Consider the following 21250-nt stretch of genomic DNA (forward strand, 5'->3'; position numbering starts at 1 on the left):
TCATTTCGCCTTCCTTGTGAGCTTTTGCCTTTTGACCTCTGCCGGTCTATGAATCTCCACCTCAAGACAAGCGTCGCCCACCCGATTTTTGGACTTGTCGTACAGTTGCAGCTGAGTGAGGCCTTCGTCACAGGTGGACATTCTAAGTTTAACGAAGCCGACCGTGGACTTCCTTAAACCAAAATTCGACAACTTTTTTACTTTGGCGATCAATTTAAACCTATACTGATATCTAGTCTTTATGATATAATCTTCGTTCCATTCCGGCTGGCTACCACGGATGGTTTCGGTTTTTATTTTCTTGAACAGGGTGGGGAACAGGCCGTGCCATTCCTCGACCCGTATGGAAACGTAATATTCGTCTGAATCCTTTGCATCCGGAAAGTTGACTCCTCTCACAACTTTGATTTGGAAATTCTTAGGTGCTGTCCGGTTTCCTTCCTCGCAATCAGGATGGCCGCATACTGATTGCTTTGGTGCTGCTTCCGGTTTCTCATCCGTTGCCCGATTCTGTAGAAGCTGAGATTTTTCGCGATTTGGGGGCAATACGTGTAGGTCTTTTGTTATATGACCAAATTGATTATCAGTGGTATTGGATTGAGCCTTTGATGGCTGTTCCTCAACTTGTTCACTTTCCTCAGGTATAATCGTCTCTTCGGCTATTTCAAGTAGATCAGTTTCACCCAGCATCGGAGTGTCCTTGTGTTCAGAAACGATCTCTGGTCTTGAAATAACTTCCGTCAGCGGGTACTTTATCTTTATCTCCAGCTCAACACAAGATTTACCCACTGGATTGTCAGACTCGTCGTAGAGTTGCAGCGTATTGACTTGATTTTTCATCAAGTTGGACACTTTAAATACGGCGGAACCGACCGTGGACGTTTTCAAACCCAATATCGACTTTTTCAGTTTAATTGTGAACATCCAATTTTCCGGATACTGAGTATGAGCGATGATCATTTTTTTATTCCACTGTGGCTGGCTGCCGTGGATGGTTTTAGTTCTGAATTTCCTGGACTGGACGTGTCTCAAACCGAACCATGATTCGGTTGCCTCGGCACGCAACGAAACGTAATAATTGTCCTTCGCTTCCGGAAGGTTTACTCCACCGATAACTCTGATTTTGATCTCCTTATAAGGGTTCCGGGGTTCGCAATCGCACTTTCCGGGATGCCAATCAGACTTTTCGGGATTTGGGGGCGATGCGTGTGGGTCTTTTGGTACATGGCGGGGCTGATTGTCCTTCTTGTTGAACAAATTAGATTTTTCGGAATTTGAGGGCAGTACCTGTCGATCTCCAGGCTTATTTCGGAATTGATTATCAGCGCTCTTATTGGATTTAGCTTTTGATGGCTGTTCCTCAACTTGTTCACTTTTCTCAGGTATAATTGTCTCTTTGGCGATTTCAAGTAGTTTAGTTTCAACCACCGGATCTTCGTTTGTCACATTTCCGGTGTCGTCAATCGTCTGCTGCAAATTATCGGACAGACTCTCCGGTTCCGGCCTTTTCTCGTCTATTTCAAATCGTTCGTTAGACGAAGGTATTTCAGCCGAAGTCTCCTTGGGTTTAGAAACGATAACTGGGCTTGGAATGACTACCGGCAGCAGGTACTCGATCTCCACTTCAAGACAAGCTTTGCCCACTGGATTGTAAGACTTGTCGTACAGTTGCAGCTTATTAAGGCCGTCGTCCAAGCTGGATAAGTCAAGTTTAACGAATCCGACCGTGGACGTCTTCAAACCCAATATCGACGACTTTTTTACTTTGATGGTCATTCGACACTCTTCCGGATTATGAGTCTTGATGGTAAAGTCTTTGTTCCATTCCGGCTGGCTACCGCGGATGGTTTTAGTTTTAATTTTATTGTCCTGGACGCGGTTCATGCTGCGGCATTGCTCGACCCGCATGGAAACGTAATATTGGTCAGAATCCTTTGCTTTCGGAAGGTTATCTCCTCTCAGAAATCTGATTTTGAAATGCTTCAAAGGCTTCTGGTTTCCTTCCTCGCAAACAGGCAGCGGCTGTGGTACTTCCCGTTTCTCATCCATTGCCCCATTCTGTTTCTGTGGAAGTTGAGATTTTTCGGAATTTGAGGGCAGTACCTGTCGATCTCCAGGCTTATTTCGGAATTGATTATCAGCGCTCTTATTGGATTTAGCCTTCGATGGTTGTTCCTCAACTTGTTCAATTTCCTCAGGTATAATCGTCTCTTCGGCGATTTCAAGCAGTCTAGTTTCAACCACCGGATCTTCTTTTGTCACATTTCTGGTGTCGTCAATCGTCTGCTGCAAATTCTCGTTCAAACTCTCCGGTTCCGGCCTTTTCTCGTCCGTTTCAAATTGTTCGTTAGACGCAGGTTCTACAGCTTCAGGCGTGTCCTTGGGCTTAGAAACGATCTCTGGGCTGGGTTCTTCCGGTTTCTCATCCATTGTCTGATCATTAAGAAGTTCTGGTTTTTCAGGAATTTGGGACTGCACCTGTGGATCTCCATAATTATCACGGAATTGAGCCTTTGATGGCTGTTCCTCAACTTGTTCACTTTCCTCTAATATCGTCTCTTTGGCTTTTTCAAGTAATTCAGTGTCACCTACCGCATCTTCATTAGTCACATTTTTGCCGTCGTCTATCGTCTGCTGCAAATTCTCGGTCGGATTCTTCGGTTCAGGATTTTTCTCATCCGTTTCAAGTTCATGTTCATTAGACGGAGGTACTTCAGCGGGAGTCTCCTTGGGTTCAGAAACGATCTTTGAGCTGGGAATGACTTCTGGCAGGTAGTCGATCTTGTACTCAACCTCAAGACAAGCATGTCCCACTGGAGAATAACAGTCGTACAGTTTCAGCCTATTGATTTCATTGACTTTCAATTGGGATACGCAAATAACGAATGAAAAGACCGTGATTGACGTCTTCAAACCCCATTTCGACAACTTTTTGAGTTTAATGACCAACACCCACTTTTCCGGATTTCGAGTCTTGATGGTAAAGTTTTGATTCCACTGTGGCTGGCTACCGCGGATGATTTTGGTTTTGATTTTCTTGAATTGGACGCGGTTCATGCCGTGCCATTCCTCTAACCGCATGGAAACGTAGTAGTACTTGTCAGAATCCTTTGCTTCCGGAAAGTTTACTCCTCTCACAACTTTGATTTGGAAATGCTTGGGCGTCCTTTTTCCTTGCTTGCAATCACGCAGCGGCTCTGGTGCTTCCGCTTTCTCATCCATTGCCCCATTCTGTTTCTGTGGAAGTTGAGATTTTTCGGGATTTGAAGGTAATGCGTGTGAGTCTTTTGGTACTTGGCGGGGCTGATTATCAGTGGTCTTGGATTGAGCCTTTGATGGCTGTTTCTCAACTTGTTCACTTTCCGCAGGTACAATCGTCTCTTCGGCCATTTCAAGTAGTTCAGTTTCACCTAGCACCGGATCTTTGTTAGACATATTTTTTCCGTCGTCAATAGTCTTCTGCAAATTCTCGTTCAGACTCTTCGGTTCCGGCTTTTTCTCGTCCGTTTCAAGTTGTTCGTTAGACGGAGGTACTTCAGCCCGAGTTACCTTGGGTTTAGAAACGATCTCTGGGCTGGGTTCTTCCGGTTTCTCATCCAATGTCTGATCATTTAGAAGTTCAGGTTTTTCAGGAATTTGGGACTGTACCTGTGGATTTTCAGGCTTATGAAGGAATTGATTATCAGTGCTCTTATTGGATTGAGCCTTTGATGACTGTTCTTCAACTTGTTCACTTTCCTCATTTATAATCGTCTCTTCGGTGATTTCAGTTAGTTCAGTTTTACCCAGCACCGGATCTTTGTTAGACATATTTTCGATATCGTCAATGATCTCGGGCAAACTCTCCGGTTTCGGCTTTTTCTCGTCCATTTCAAGTTGTTGGTTGGATGGACGTTCTTCAACCGGAATGTCTTTGGGTTTAGAAACTGGCTCTTCTGGCGCTTCCAGTTCCTGATTCTCGGCTTGCATTTCGTTGGATAAACTCTCGGTGGCGTAAATAGCTTCCCGTGTTTGAAAGTTGAGACTCTTCGGGTTGTTTTGGAGCATTTCAAATTGTTCTTTCACCAGCTCATTTGGTTTTTCGACTTTAATGCCGACTTCCTCGCCATTCCTCGGGGTCAGACTACTCATTTGATCTCCCAGTTGCTCGATTGTGTCGGTCTGGTTGTTAAGGGATGCTCGTAGTTCTTCCACTTCCGCCTTACTGGATAGAAGAAGACGATTGGTATCTTCCATTTTTCGCCTCAATTGTGAATCGTTTTCGGCCAAACTGCGATTTTTCCTTTCAAGTTCAGAAATGGTTCTACTCTTTAACTCAAGCTCACGTGTAGCCACGGCCAACTCGCGCGTGTCTAATTGTTGTTCGGCAAGGCAAACGCGGAGATTTTCCAATTCCGCCCGACTGGATGCGATAAGGTTATCCTTGTCTTTTATTTCTCGCCTTAGCTGCGAATGCTCATTTGTCAAGCGGAGATTTATCTCTTTTATGTCAGAAATTTCTCGTTTATTTTCTTCGAGTTCGCTCTTGGTAGTTGCCAACTCGTCGTGTACGTTCTGAAACATTTGCAGCTTTGATGAGGAGTCTGTCAGTTTGGATTGAAGCAGACTCAACTCATTCTCCAAGCGTTCATTTTCCAATACAGTCTGGTTTTTATCATCGTCTTTCGCCATCAAAGGAAGACAACTTTGTTGGTTCAAGTCATCTCCGCTGGGAGTCGAAAGACCTTTGTCAATTGCAAGTTTGGTTGCGCATAAAACGTCAGGTTCAATCATCTTCAGGTTAACAGCCGAAAGCCGAGTTTGTGATTCGGTCGATCGACTGAATAAATCCATCAAGTTGCAATCTCTGCCTATATCCCAGCAGACATAAGCAAAAAGCAAAGCCAATATAGTGACTGCCAAAATGTCTATAACGATCATTTTCACCACTGGTAGTTAGGGTGTTTGCAATTGAAAACTGCTGTGTCTGCTATTGCTGTTGGGGTTGCCTATATAGACTTGCCAGGGGAATCCCTTTTCGCACTGTCTATTTCCACTGTTTTTATCAGATTTCTAATTACGAAAATGGTTTTTAACTTTTCGTATTGAATTGTATTCATACAGTAAGGGCTAACGCACATTGTTCAATTAGTTTAAAATGTATTGCAATTCATTTTAATCTTTTAATTGGATTTTGAAATGAAAGTTTTCGGAATTCCGGTTGGGATTCAAATGTTGCCGGTCTGGACATGTCTGGGAAACGACAGGGCGCCCGTAGCGGTAAGTCCACCAACTAAGAAGAATAAAAGTTAAAGGAATCATTTTTCATTGAATTGAGATTCTACACGGCAATTATTTTGTTTCTAGTTGGGTTTGCCCTAAAAAACCGATAACGAAATGATAAATGAAGTTACATGAATACATGACCCCAAGAAGTCGTTAATTTAATCGTCTGCGTGTTGTCTAGCCTAATGGAAGTGTGTAACGAGGTAGGCCTAAGCCGTGTTAAGCTCGTTAGGGCGTTAAGATCGTTCAGGTTATATTTTAAGAATTCAAATTTCAGTTACTCCATACTCCACTCGATGAGAGACGACGTGAAACTTTTGATACCATATCTGACCAAATATTGTTTGACAACCGTTTTCCCGTAAACTAAAATCAGTAACAAAACTCGTTAACGTTAATCACTTTTTCTTTTAATTGGTTTATTTCGAGATCTTTTTGGTGTTTGTTTTATAATGGAAATAATTGGACATTATCATGAAAAAAGTACCTTCCGTATAATCAATGAATATTGCAAAAGTTGCCGGGAATATGCGTGTTAGTTGCTTCTTTGTTCCCTTTATCGAATTCAAGTTCAAGACGAATTCAAGATCTCCACCTCAAGATAAGCTTTGCCGATAGGATAGAAATTGTTTTTGAACAGTTGCAGTTTATAGACTTGATTTACTTCCAAGGCGGAGACGTAAATTCTGACGGAGCCGACCGTGGACGTCTTCAAACCCAATTTCGATGACTTTTTCAGTTTAATTGTTATTAGGCACGCTTCCGGATTGAGAGTCTTGATGGGAAAGTCTTGATTCCATTCCGGCTGGCTGCCGCGGATCGTTTTGGTTTTGCTGACTTTCTTGTTGTTCTTGTCCTGTTCGCGAATCTTGCCGTCCCATTCCTGGACCCGCGTGGAAACTGAAAGGTAATATTTGTCAGAATCCTTTTCCTTGGCTTCTGGAAGGTTTACTCCTCTCAGAACTCTGACATTGAAATACTTTGGTGTCTGGTCTCCTTCCTCGCATTCAGACTTTTCGGGATTTGGGGGCAATGAATGGGGATCTCCACGATTATCACGATATTGATCTTTTTGTAGAAGTGACCACGGATAGAGGAGTTCTTGTGGAATTTTCTCATCCGATAGATTAGCCATGGCTACTTCTTCAGTTAATTTTATTCGTCAAGCCTTGAAAATGGAAATCACAGACTAAAAGACGATATAACTGCAGACCAACTGTCAACCCCCTTTATACCTTCGGAACAGATTGTTGACGCGGCAGCTATTGGAAATTCACTTTTTGTTAGGCATTTCATAATTTAGAATTGCCAAATCTTGTTATTTTGATTGAATTCCATCTTTTTTTATATTTCGAAAAATGTTCAAAAAGAAATTTCGGTTTAATTCTATTATCTTTTTTTTACGTTGATTTGAATGTAGATGATGGGCCAAGACTTGGGTTAGATTGTAGAGGTTGCGAAATCAAGGTTGCGAAATATTATTTCAAAAATGGTTCATAGATGGCTGCTCGAAAAATATCAACTTTCATGAAAATTAATTAATTAAAAATTAAGCCTCTTACCTCATAGTTCGATAAACTATGTTATTCCCCGTATGAAGCTTAATTTTCAATAATCTTTATAACCAAATCTCTGCAAATAGAAATTGTGAGTTCATGTTTGGATGTCAGAACTAGAAAAATTGTGAATTAAGATGGAGCAAAGGCAAACTACTCATCAATTGTGTCTCCTTTTAATTAATTAATTGGCTCACTAAATTTCCTCCTGCAGGCCTACCACAAACAACAAAGTGCTGCTGTTGAATTCAATGCAAGAGGGCTGACTTGAAATGCTGTGCAACTGTCGTCAACAGCTTTTTCGACTCTTTGTGGCAACCCAACTTGGGTAAGCCAAAATGTTGGAATCATTTTGTTTTTAGTATCTCCAAAGATTTTGTATCTGCTAGCGAATTTCATTAAACCTTTTAAAATATCTTAAAATGTAAGCTAATTGTTTGCTTATATAATGACAATAGTTTAGTTGGGAATCAGGGATGAAATTAGCAGCTCTATTTCGATGGCCATTTTGGCATCGACTCGAGCCTTCATTCTTCTCGGGACTCCCTGAACAAATTGACATCGCAAATCAGCATCGCAAATTGCCAAGTCGGCCGCCGGAGAAAATCATATCGCCACAAATCTGGATTATTTTCTCGGAAACCTTTGACGATCATGAAGTTCGCGGACACAACTGGGCTCAACATTTACCTCGCGTCCAAGGGCGGAAAAAATACCAAAGCAAGTCCCGGCCTTTACTAGTTCAGTCCAGCGGCCATTCTGGACAGCTCCAGCATCACCCAGTGGTACAGCGGAGTCAACAGCCAGCACTATTTCGGCTTCCGCGTTCAAATGTACGAGACGATCTAGCAAGCTGTCTAAATCTATCTAATCTAAACCCATCTGACGCAGGTAACAGGTTAAGAAGGTCTGAACATATACCAGGTCCAGTCGATCCCGTTTGACCGTGTCATTCTGACCAGATCAAGCGACGGAGAAAAGGACGAACGTTACCACATTATATACATACGTAATTATACAAAACGTTTCCATTACTATATATTGGGCCGGTCTTAAAGTAATAATCTCTGCACGGGTTTCGTGCAAATTTTATTTGTATTTTTATCTTGAATGTGGTAGGGGGGCTCAGTGTAACTTGTTGAGATGACAATCAATAATTAGATACGTAAATAATCCCATTCATTTTTGATTTGTTTGTTTAATCAGGATCAGGAGAGCTGGAAAGGGGTCGATTGTTTTTTCTATCGATATCTTATTTAGAAAATGAAAGTGTCGTCTGCTTTCAATTTGTTGAAAGTTTCAGTGATTCATTTTTTAAGTTTTGGAGAAAAGTCAGAAGACTTAAGAGAGATGAAGTATGATTTCAAAGCAATTGAAACGATATGTGGCTGCACGAAAAATAGCAGTTCACATCAAATTTAAAAAAAATGTGTTCGTCGAGTAAACTTTGTGTCGTGGCTCTTTAATAGAATCGCCTAAATCACACTCCATGCTTTTTAGCGGGTAAATAAGATAAAGTTTACATAAAAGAATGTTCATGGGAGCTTAAGTAAAACAGTTAAGCCTGTTACAAAGTTGAGAAATGTATTTCCTGTGACTAGCCTTTAACTGCATTTAACTAGCATTCGTGATGTAAGCCTTCTGTCAATGCATGGCAGTTTGTTCACACTGTCTAACCTTTTTCTTTGTGCAGATTTGAGTACTGAACCATGCACAGCCATCGTGACAACAAGATATTCCAGTTTTGCTTCTGCTGGATCTGTCATCTCAGCAACAACCTCAGCATCATCATTTGGGTAAATAATTTTCAATACTTTTATTCCTGTGACTTGCCAGTTAATGTTTCATTTTCAACTTTGCCTTACTTGTTGTCCAAATATTTTTCGTGACTAAATTTTTATTTATTTAGATAAACAGCATCCCTGTTGATTGGAGATTCTAACCATGGCCGAGCTACGTATCTCTTCCTTCGTCTCCCTTTCTTAAAATGTCCTCATGTACACTTCATGTGAATGTGGGTGTATTCACGAGGACTCCCTTTTCTCCCTATCCCGCCTGGTGGACTCAACTTTTCAGCGGATGGATGGATCACTTGTGGAAGGATACCTGGCTGAATTTCCAAAGTTCAAAAGTAGGAAAAACATTTATCTCTATTCCTCTTTCTGGCTTGAGGCTTGAGTGGGCGTTGATTATGAATCGTAACCGAGTACGATTATTTCTGATCTATATGCGGTTATTGACTGGAACTGTTATCTCTTGCCGTTTTCGTCGACTTGTTCTGGGTTCATTAAATAGCTCATAGTACGACAACAGATCAGGCTTGTTTTTTCCAAAATATTTCAAACTTGAATTCAATCAAAGTTCAACTAGGAGATTTTATTGAGCGAGAGGGGGACCTGCCGCCACACTGCGTTCAACTCCTTGTTTACAGATGCTGGTCGGTCATTGTCGGTTTACCGGTTTTGATTGCAGTTACTTTTTTTCGGTTCATCTTTCCGGGAAAGGAGAATAGAACAAATGAACATTGTACTGCGCACACGTTGATTGTTTGCGCTGCAATCGATCGGTCGTTAGTTTTTTCGTTTGAACAGGAAAGAGATGAGACACAAATATCTACAGCACAATTTGGGACCATCGTGATGGGACTTTTGGTGCCATTATGGTACGGTACGGATCATCCACACTAGACTTTTTCTTTCTTTTTTTTCCCGTTTTTTTCGGGAAAGAATAAAAGGGTACCGTGAATTTTTGATTCTTTTTTTTTTTCTCTGTGTGTGTGTGTGTACTGAAATACCGGTTTTTTATTTTGGCGGCGTGTTGCTTTTGTGGCGTCCTGTTTTTCCCTGCGTTTCTTTCATTTCTCTCCTCCATTCTCGCTGTTCCATCAAAGGATGTGATGATGATGACTTGTCGACTGATGAATGATGATCGAGTGGCTAAGCATTACAGGGTCACGAGCTCATCGGTTGGGCTTCTGGAACTTGCTGGCCGACATTTAAAAAAAATGAGAAATAACAGCTGTTTTCTTATTTTTATTTTTTACCCCTCTGGCGGTGTATATACCAATATGCACGGAAGATTATATGCTTTTATAAAATGTTGACGGTATGGCATCTGTTGTTTTAGCTGCTGCCAGTTGCTCTGATTCGATTACGTATTAGGCGGGGGGGTCCTGTATATTTCACTTTTGCCTTGTATAACTTAATGAGAATAGATTGCCTTTTACCACCCAACGAATACGGTACCTGCTATAGACCTGATCAGTCTGATGCCACGAAACGGCAATCATGAAAGGCCATGGCTTGATATGAAGATGCCGTACTCATTAAAGCAGCCGGCCAGCCGGTATAAAGGAAAGGTAGGTAATGGAGAGTGGGGGTTAAAATTGTTTAAAATTTGAAGTTTCAAAGCTAGAAAAGAGAAAAAAGGTATAAATAGTAGAAAAGAAATTGGGTCGGAATTACTAACACGTTCACCCAACAAAACTTAATAATTCGACACCAATTATTCGACGCTTCAACAACAAGCAAAGCAACTACATTTCCGCAATGGTGTGAAAATATTTCGACAACGGATGTAGCGTACAAATACTTTGACCTAACCTAACTTAAACTTAACTTAACTAACTTAACCTAATCTTAAAAAGAATTGTCAAAGTACTTTTGCTACACTGTGTCGACGTATTTTGTCACCAGTCGAAATGCAGTTGCCTTATAATGTTGAAGGTAACATCAAATGGAAGGTGTCGAATTAAAGTTTGGTCGGATGAAACTTGCAATATCTGACCCAATTATGAAAGAAGATGATGAAAAAGATAAAAAGAAATGATGAAGGAAAAGTATTAATGGGTAGAAAAAGAATAAGAAAGAAAGAATACACGGGTCATCAATTTTCTCATCTTCCGGTCATCCACCCGTCCTGTCTACTTCCGGTCATCCACCTGTCCTGTCTACTTCCGGTCATTCACCTGTCCTGTCTAATTCCGGTTTCCACCTTCCCTTCATTTCTCAGATCCTCAATTCTCTTTTCTTTCAGTTCCTTCCCATCCACTCTCGATCTCAACTTCCTCATCTCTTCTTCTCTTGGCTCCTGGTCCAATCCGCCCTCTCTCCGCCCACCCTCTACCCACTCTCCTCCCATCCGGTACCCAACTGGACGAAACCTAAAAGTTTACCCTGAAATCAATCGAACAATGGCCCTGTAGATTTGTACTGCCGACGCGTGTAACGACCATCTGGGTATCAGATCGGTATCAGATTCTCCACTGTTGGAGCAGTCGTCATTTCGCCTTCCTTGTGAGCTTTTGCCTTTTGACCTCTGCCGGTCTATGAATCTCCACCTCAAGACAAGCGTCGCCCACCCGATTTTTGGACTTGTCGTACAGTTGCAGCTGAGTGAGGCCTTCGTCACAGGTGGACATTCTAAGTTTAACGAAGCCGACCGTGGACTTCCTTAAACCAAAATTCGACAACTTTTTTACTTTGGCGATCAATTTAAACCTATACTGATATCTAGTCTTTATGATATAATCTTCGTTCCATTCCGGCTGGCTACCACGGATGGTTTCGGTTTTTATTTTCTTGAACAGGGTGGGGAACAGGCCGTGCCATTCCTCGACCCGTATGGAAACGTAATATTCGTCTGAATCCTTTGCATCCGGAAAGTTGACTCCTCTCACAACTTTGATTTGGAAATTCTTAGGTGCTGTCCGGTTTCCTTCCTCGCAATCAGGATGGCCGCATACTGATTGCTTTGGTGCTGCTTCCGGTTTCTCATCCGTTGCCCGATTCTGTAGAAGCTGAGATTTTTCGCGATTTGGGGGCAATACGTGTAGGTCTTTTGTTATATGACCAAATTGATTATCAGTGGTATTGGATTGAGCCTTTGATGGCTGTTCCTCAACTTGTTCACTTTCCTCAGGTATAATCGTCTCTTCGGCTATTTCAAGTAGATCAGTTTCACCCAGCATCGGAGTGTCCTTGTGTTCAGAAACGATCTCTGGTCTTGAAATAACTTCCGTCAGCGGGTACTTTATCTTTATCTCCAGCTCAACACAAGATTTACCCACTGGATTGTCAGACTCGTCGTAGAGTTGCAGCGTATTGACTTGATTTTTCATCAAGTTGGACACTTTAAATACGGCGGAACCGACCGTGGACGTTTTCAAACCCAATATCGACTTTTTCAGTTTAATTGTGAACATCCAATTTTCCGGATACTGAGTATGAGCGATGATCATTTTTTTATTCCACTGTGGCTGGCTGCCGTGGATGGTTTTAGTTCTGAATTTCCTGGACTGGACGTGTCTCAAACCGAGCCATGATTCGGTTGCCTCGGCACGCAACGAAACGTAATAATTGTCCTTCGCTTCCGGAAGGTTTACTCCACCGATAACTCTGATTTTGATCTCCTTATAAGGGTTCCGGGGTTCGCAATCGCACTTTCCGGGATGGCAATCAGACTTTTCGGGATTTGGGGGCGATGCGTGTGGGTCTTTTGGTACATGGCGGGGCTGATTGTCCTTCTTGTTGAACAAATTAGATTTTTCGGAATTTGAGGGCAGTACCTGTCGATCTCCAGGCTTATTTCGGAATTGATTATCAGCGCTCTTATTGGATTTAGCCTTTGATGGCTGTTCCTCAACTTGTTCACTTTTCTCAGGTATAATTGTCTCTTTGGCGATTTCAAGTAGTTTAGTTTCAACCACCGGATCTTCGTTTGTCACATTTCCGGTGTCGTCAATCGTCTGCTGCAAATTATCGGACAGACTCTCCGGTTCCGGCCTTTTCTCGTCTATTTCAAATCGTTCGTTAGACGAAGGTATTTCAGCCGAAGTCTCCTTGGGTTTAGAAACGATAACTGGGCTTGGAATGACTACCGGCAGCAGGTACTCGATCTCCACTTCAAGACAAGCTTTGCCCACTGGATTGTAAGACTTGTCGTACAGTTGCAGCTTATTAAGGCCGTCGTCCAAGCTGGACAAGTCAAGTTTAACGAATCCGACCGTGGACGTCTTCAAACCCAATATCGACGACTTTTTTACTTTGATGGTCATTCGACACTCTTCCGGATTATGAGTCTTGATGGTAAAGTCTTTGTTCCATTCCGGCTGGCTACCGCGGATGGTTTTAGTTTTAATTTTATTGTCCTGGACGCGGTTCATGCTGCGGCATTGCTCGACCCGCATGGAAACGTAATATTGGTCAGAATCCTTTGCTTTCGGAAGGTTATCTCCTCTCAGAAATCTGATTTTGAAATGCTTCAAAGGCTTCTGGTTTCCTTCCTCGCAAACAGGCAGCGGCTGTGGTACTTCCCGTTTCTCATCCATTGCCCCATTCTGTTTCTGTGGAAGTTGAGATTTTTCGGAATTTGAGGGCAGTACCTGTCGATCTCCAGGCTTATTTCGGAATTGATTATCAGCGCTCTTATTGGATTTAGCCTTCGATGGTTGTTCCTCAACTTGTTCAATTTCCTCAGGTATAATCGTCTCTTCGGCGATTTCAAGCAGTCTAGTTTCAACCACCGGATCTTCTTTTGTCACATTTCTGGTGTCGTCAATCGTCTGCTGCAAATTCTCGTTCAAACTTTCCGGTTCCGGCCTTTTCTCGTCCGTTTCAAATTGTTCGTTAGACGCAGGTTCTACAGCTTCAGGCGTGTCCTTGGGCTTAGAAACGATCTCTGGGCTGGGTTCTTCCGGTTTCTCATCCATTGTCTGATCATTAAGAAGTTCTGGTTTTTCAGGAATTTGGGACTGCACCTGTGGATCTCCATAATTATCACGGAATTGAGCCTTTGATGGCTGTTCCTCAACTTGTTCAATTTCCTCTAATATCGTCTCTTTGGCTTTTTCAAGTAATTCAGTGTCACCTACCGCATCTTCATTAGTCACATTTTTGCCGTCGTCTATCGTCTGCTGCAAATTCTCGGTCGGATTCTTCGGTTCAGGATTTTTCTCATCCGTTTCAAGTTCATGTTCATTAGACGGAGGTACTTCAGCGGGAGTCTCCTTGGGTTCAGAAACGATCTTTGAGCTGGGAATGACTTCTGGCAGGTAGTCGATCTTGTACTCAACCTCAAGACAAGCATGTCCCACTGGAGAATAACAGTCGTACAGTTTCAGCCTATTGATTTCATTGACTTTCAATTGGGATACGCAAATAACGAATGAAAAGACCGTGATTGACGTCTTCAAACCCCATTTCGACAACTTTTTGAGTTTAATGACCAACACCCACTTTTCCGGATTTCGAGTCTTGATGGTAAAGTTTTGATTCCACTGTGGCTGGCTACCGTGGATGATTTTGGTTTTTATTTTCTTGAATTGGACGCGGTTCATGCCGTGCCATTCCTCTAACCGCATGGAAACGTAGTAGTACTTGTCAGAATACTTTGCTTCCGGAAAGTTTACTCCTCTCACAACTTTGATTTGGAAATGCTTGGGCGTCCTTTTTCCTTGCTTGCAATCACGCAGCGGCTCTGGTGCTTTCGCTTTCTCATCCATTGCCCCATTCTGTTTCTGTGGAAGTTGAGATTTTTCGGGATTTGAAGGTAATGCGTGTGAGTCTTTTGGTACTTGGCGGGGCTGATTATCAGTGGTCTTGGATTGAGCCTTTGATGGCTGTTTCTCAACTTGTTCACTTTCCGCAGGTACAATCGTCTCTTCGGCCATTTCAAGTAGTTCAGTTTCACCTAGCACCGGATCTTTGTTAGACATATTTTTTCCGTCGTCAATAGTCTTCTGCAAATTCTCGTTCAGACTCTTCGGTTCCGGCTTTTTCTCGTCCGTTTCAAGTTGTTCGTTAGACGGAGGTACTTCAGCCCGAGTTACCTTGGGTTTAGAAACGATCTCTGGGCTGGGTTCTTCCGGTTTCTCATCCAATGTCTGATCATTTAGAAGTTCAGGTTTTTCAGGAATTTGGGACTGTACCTGTGGATTTTCAGGCTTATGAAGGAATTGATTATCAGTGCTCTTATTGGATTGAGCCTTTGATGACTGTTCTTCAACTTGTTCACTTTCCTCATTTATAATCGTCTCTTCGGTGATTTCAGTTAGTTCAGTTTTACCCAGCACCGGATCTTTGTTAGACATATTTTCGATATCGTCAATGATCTCGGGCAAACTCTCCGGTTTCGGCTTTTTCTCGTCCATTTCAAGTTGTTGGTTGGATGGACCTTCTTCAACCGGAATGTCTTTGGGTTTAGAAACTGGCTCTTCTGGCGCTTCCAGTTCCTGATTCTCGGCTTGCATTTCGTTGGATAAACTCTCGGTGGCGTAAATAGCTTCCCGTGTTTGAAAGTTGAGACTCTTCGGGTTGTTTTGGAGCATTTCAAATTGTTCTTTCACCAGCTCATTTGGTTTTTCGACTTTAATGCCGACTTCCTCGCCATTCCTCGGGGTCAGACTACTCATTTGATCTCCCAGTTGCTCGATTGTGTCGGTCTGGTTGTTAAGGGATGCTCGTAGTTCTTCCACTTCCGCCTTACTGGATAGAAGAAGACGATTGGTATCTTCCATTTTTCGCCTCATCTGTGAATCGTTTTCGGCCAAACGGAGATTTTTCGTTTCAAGTTCAGAAATGGTTCTACTCTTTGACTCAAGTTCACGTGTAGCCACGGCCAACTCGCGCGTGTCTAATTGTTGTTCGGCAAGGCAAACGCGGAGATTTTCCAATTCCGCCCGACTGGATGCGATAAGGTTATCCTTGTCTTTTATTTCTCGCCTTAGCTGCGAATCGTCATTTTTCAAGCGGAGATTTATCTCTTTTATGTCAGAAATTTCACGTTTCTTTTCTTCCAGTTCACTTTTGGTAGTTGCCAACTCGTCGTGTACGTTCTGAAACATTTGCAGCTTTGATGAGGAGTCTGTCAGTTTGGATTGAAGCAGACTCAACTCATTCTCCAAGCGTTCATTTTCCAATACAGTCTGGTTTTTATCATCGTCTTTCGCCATCAAAGGAAGACAACTTTGTTGGTTCAAGTCATCTCCGCTGGGAGTCGAAAGACCTTTGTCAATTGCAAGTTTGGTTGCGCATAAAACGTCAGGTTCAATCATCTTCAGGTTAACAGCCGAAAGCCGAGTTTGTGATTCGGTCGATCGACTGAATAAATCCATCAAGTTGCAATCTCTGCCTATATCCCAGCAGACATAAGCAAAAAGCAAAGCCAATATAGTGACTGCCAAAATGTCTATAACGATCATTTTCACCACTGGTAGTTAGGGTGTTTGCAATTGAAAACTGCTGTGTCTGCTATTGCTGTTGGGGTTGCCTATATAGACTTGCCAGGGGAATCCCTTTTCGCACTGTCTATTTCCACTGTTTTTATCAGGTTTCTAATTACGAAAATGGTTTTTAACTTTTCGTATTGAATTGTATTCATACAGTAAGGGCTAACGCACATTGTTCAATTAGTTTAAAATGTATTGCAATTCATTTTAATCTTTTAATTGGATTTTGAAATGAAAGTTTTCGGAATTCCGGTTGGGATTCAAATGTTGCCGGTCTGGACATGTCTGGGAAACGACAGGGCGCCCGTAGCGGTAAGTCCACCAACTAAGAAGAATAAAAGTTAAAGGAATCATTTTTCATTGAATTGAGATTCTACACGGCAATTATTTTGTTTCTAGTTGGGTTTGCCCTAAAAAACCGATAACGAAATGATAAATGAAGTTACATGAATACATGACCCCAAGAAGTCGTTAATTTAATCGTCTGCGTGTTGTCTAGCCTAATGTAAGTGTGTAACGAGGTAAGCCGTGTTAAGCTCGTTAGGGCGTTAAGATCGTTCAGGTTATATTTTAAGAATTCAAATTTCAGTTACTCCATACTCCACTCGATGAGAGACGACGTGAAACTTTTGATACCATATCTGACCAAATATTGTTTGACAACCGTTTTCCCGTAAACTAAAATCAGTAACAAAACTCGTTAACGTTAATCACTTTTTCTTTTAATTGGTTTATTTCGAAATCTTTTTGGTGTTTGTTTTATAATGGAAATAATTGGACATTATCATGAAAAAAGTACCTTCCGTATAATCAATGAATATTGCAAAAGTTGCCGGGAATTCAAGTTCAAGACGAATTCAAGATCTCTACCTCAAGACAAGCTTTGCCGATTGGATAGAAATTGTTTTTGAACAGTTGCAGCTTATAGACTTGATTTACTTCCAAGGCAGACACGTAAATTCTGACGGAGCCGACCGTGAACGTCTTTAAACCCAATTTCGATGACTTTTTCAGTTTAATTGTTATTAGGCTCGCTTCCGGATTGAGAGTCTTGATGGGAAAGTCTTGATTCCATTCCGGCTGGCTGCTGCGGATCGTTTTGGTTTTGCTGACTTTCTTGTTGTTCTTGTCCTGTTCGCGAATCTTGCCGTCCCATTCCTGGACCCGCGTGGAAACCGAAAGGTAATATTTGTCAGAATCCTTTTCCTTGGCTTCTGGAAGGTTTACTCCTCTCAGAACTCTGACATTGAAATGCTTTGGTGTCTGGTTTCCTGTGTTGCAATCAGACTTTTCGGGATTTGGGGGCAATGAATGGGGATCTCCAGGATTTTCACGGAATTGATATTTTTGTAGAAGTGACCACGGATAGAGGAGTTCTTGTGGAATTTTCTCATCTGATAGATTTGCCATGGCTACTTCTTCAGTTAATTTTATTCGTCAAGCCTTGAAAATGGAAATCACAGACTAAAAGACGATATAACTGCAGACCAACTGTCAACCCCCTTTATACCTTCGGAACAGATTGTTGACGCGGCAGCTATTGGAAAGTCACTTTTTGTTAGGCATTTCATAATTTAGAATAGCCAAATCTTGTTATTTTGATTGAATTCCAATTTATTTAAATATTTCGAAAAATGTTCAAAAAGAAATTTTGTTTAATTCTATTATCTTTATTTTTCCCCTTTATTTTGGCCGGTCTTAAAGTAATTATCTCTGCACGGGTTTCGTGCAAATTTTATTTGTATTTTTATCTTGAATGTGGTAGGGGGGCTCAGTGTAACTTGTTGAGATGACAATCAATAATTAGATACGTAAATAATCCCATTCATTTTTGATTTGTTTGTTTAATCAGGATCAGAGGAGAGCTGGAAAGGGGTCGATTGTTTTTTCTATCGATATCTTTAGAAAATGAAAGTGTCGTCTGCTTTCAATTTGTTGAAAGTTTCAGTGATTCATTTTTTAAGTTTTGGAGAAAAGTCAGAAGACTAAAGAGAGATGAAGTATGATTTCAAAGCAATTGAAACGATATGTGGCTGCACGAAAAATAGCAGTTCACATCAAATTACAAAAAAATGTGTTCGTCGAGTAAACTTTGTGTCGTGGCTCTTTAATAGAATCGCCTAAATCACACTCCATGCTTTTTAGCGGGTAAATAAGATAAAGTTTACATAAAAGAATGTTTATGGGAGCTTAAGTAAAACAGTTAAGCCTGTTACAAAGTTGAGAAATGTATTTCCTGTGACTAGCCTTTAACTGCATTTAACTAGCATTCGTGATGTAAGCCTTCTGTCAATGCATGGCAGTTTGTTCGCACTGTCTAACCTTTTTCTTTCAAGTGCAGATTTGAGTACTGAACCATGCACAGCCATCGTGACAACAAGATATTCCAGTTTTGCTTCTGCTGGATCTGTCATCTCAGCAACAACCTCAGCATCATCATTTGGGTAAATGACTTTCAATACTTTTATTCCTGTGACTTGCCAGTTAATGTTTCATTTTCAACTTTGCCTTACTTGTTGTCCAAATATTTTTCGTGACTAAATTTTTATTTTTGATTTAGATAAACAAACAGCATCCCTGTTGATTGGAGATTCTACCTGATGGCCGAGTTATGTATCTCTTCCTTAACGTCCCACTTTCTTAAAATGTCCTCGTGTACACTTCATGTGAATGTGGGTGTATTCACGAGGACCCCCTTTTCTCCCTATCCCGACTGGTGAATTCAACTTTTCAGCGGATGGATGGAGCACTTGTGGAAGGATACCTGGCTGAATTTAACAAGTTCAAAAGTAGGAAAAACATTTATCTCTATTCTTCCTATTTGAGTATTGAGTGGGCGTTGATTATGAATCGTTACCGAGTACTATTACTCCTGATCTATATGCGGTTATTGACTGGAACTGTTATCTCTTGCCGTTTTCGTCGACTCGTTCAGGGTTCATTAAACAGCTCAAAGGACGACTACAGATCAGACATTTTTTTTCCCCCAAAATATTTCAAACTTGAATTGTTTGCGCTGCACTGATGATCCGCAATCGATCGGTCGTTAGTTTTTTCGTTTGAACAGGAAAGAGATGAGACACAAATATCTACAGCACAATGGGACTTTTGGTGCCATTGTGGTACGGTACGGATCATCCACACTAGATTTTTTCTGAATTTCCACCATCTAAAATCTCTGCCAACGTTTTGTACATAGATAAAAGCAAAACGTGAATGCCAACCCCCTGTAAAATGAATGCGATGGAGAAGAAATGCCATCTGTTGCTTGGCTACCGTCGTCTTATAGATCGAGCGATTTGGACAAGTGGTTTTGGGGTCCCCAGATTTCTTGTTTAAAAGAATAATCCAACGGCAGCAGCAGCTCCTTGGCGCACATGCAACGGGTGCATGTGCGTGTCACCAATTGGCCCAATAGGCAACACAACGACGAGGGGACTCGGGAGAAATTCCGATTGCATTAGAGAGAGAGAGAGCGACTTGTTATTATTCGTTGGCTGGCCGCTGCTGGTTGGCGTGTCTGTGTGTGTTTGTCCGTTTTGTTCTTTTGATTCCTTTTACGTGCACCGGAGTTGCGGGTTTTTCTGGTGTGCCGTTGTTGGTCGGTCGGTTGGTTGGGCCATTTTGTTTCTCTGCTGCTGTTTCTTTCTGCTGTGAATAATGCGATCGAGTTGAACACATGTTAGCATACAAACAACTAGCCCTTTTTCTCTTTTCTTTTCTTTCTTTTCTTTTTCTTTTCTTTTTCTTTTATATTGGCTGGTTGTGGCTGCGATCCGTCCGCTACAGCTGCCCGCTTCTACGCTGCCTCATGTTTAGATTAATGACAGGCCAGTCAGGCCACACAGCATCGGCTTGCCAGCAGTTGAACTCGCCGGGGTTCAAGAGGTCGGACCTCACAGCACCAACACCCAAAAAAGAAGCTTTTCAAGTCCCGAGGCTGTGCTGAATAAATGGAGACATTGATCAAGAGAGTCTCGGCTGTTGTGTATGGAGCAGCCCATGGATGATGCAGCAAAACGTCTTTGTCTGGCCACACATTGCCCAGTGATTTTGACTCTGCTGTGGCCGTCTATCACTTATAATATTCTTTTGGCTGGCGTTGTTGGCTGTGTGTGTGTGTGTGGGAGCCTCTGATGTTTTTTCCGAGGGGGGAGCGCCGTTCTTATATTTAGTTAGCTTTACAAAATATGAATGTGCGGTGTATACTCCCCTCCTTGTGCTATGGGTTTTAATTTTCCAACAATCAACACGGAATGAAATGGAATCAAACATCAGGAATGGCCAGCCAAAGAGAGGGAAAAAAACAAATAGCTGTCGAGAGTTTGGCTGGGCAACACCTTGAGTCAATTTGTTCGTTCCTTTTTTTATTTTATTATAAGAACCAAGACGCAAACATTTCAGGAGAAGAAAACAAACAATTGGGACGAACTTGACGGACATTCACGACTGACATAACCACAAATGCGACCGTCGTCATTTCGTTTGTCGTTTATTTTTTTATTTTTATGGTCCAAGTCCAAATTGGCACGTTAATTTCCACACACTTGATTGTCCCATTATTTCGTTGAATCGACACTGCCTAGATCTATTTAGCCATTGACAGTTTCATATATAAACAATGGCAACCGTATAGCGATTGGGCCAATTTTTTTTTTTCTAAATGGGAAACCACTGGACTTTCTTCGGGGCTGGACTTTCAGCTATGGGCTTTCTGTTGGAATTTTTGGGTTTTCTTTTTTGGGCGGCCAGCAGCACTATGTGGTGGATAGGCGACGATGGCAAATTTTTTTTCTTCTTTTTTCCGTTGCTTTTTTCCAGGTGTGTGCCCGGCGCCCCGGTGGAATCTAATTGACCGACGGGCGATCCATCCAATAATAATTTTACATTTTCTATATCCCCCCCCTCCCCACTACTCTCTCTCTTTTCTCTTTCTTGCGCCATTTTAGTTGAGATCCACGAGTCCGATACGGCACATACAAATATGTGTGTCCATTGCGTCACATCTGACAACTGCGCACGAGTCGATGCGTTCAACTCCCGAGGGTCTAATTAAAGTGACACATGTGAAGATGTTGCAGACCCAAATTCAGACCAAATAGGCAACAACACGAAATAGCCTAACAGTTTAGACAATTTCCAAATGGGAATCTCTCTCGTCTCCATGGACAAACAATACGTAAATCTTTTTCTTTCTTTTTCT

The 21250-nt window shown here is 41.9% G+C and overlaps 2 protein-coding genes across 2 annotated transcripts; both read right to left on the bottom strand.

Moving 5' to 3' along the window:
• Positions 1-4920, bottom strand: LOC124193846 (titin-like). Its single transcript, XM_046587823.1, has one exon. The coding sequence runs from the start codon at positions 4918-4920 to the stop codon at positions 1-3; it is 4920 nt and encodes a 1639-aa protein (XP_046443779.1).
• Positions 4921-11100: 6180 nt separating this feature from the next.
• Positions 11101-16020, bottom strand: LOC124193847. The gene has a single exon (XM_046587825.1). The coding sequence runs from the start codon at positions 16018-16020 to the stop codon at positions 11101-11103; it is 4920 nt and encodes a 1639-aa protein (XP_046443781.1).
• Positions 16021-21250: the final 5230 nt, after the last annotated feature.

This window comes from Daphnia pulex, chromosome 5 (assembly GCF_021134715.1).
Source record: "Daphnia pulex isolate KAP4 chromosome 5, ASM2113471v1".
In the NCBI taxonomy this organism is placed as follows: Eukaryota; Metazoa; Arthropoda; class Branchiopoda; order Diplostraca; family Daphniidae; genus Daphnia; species Daphnia pulex.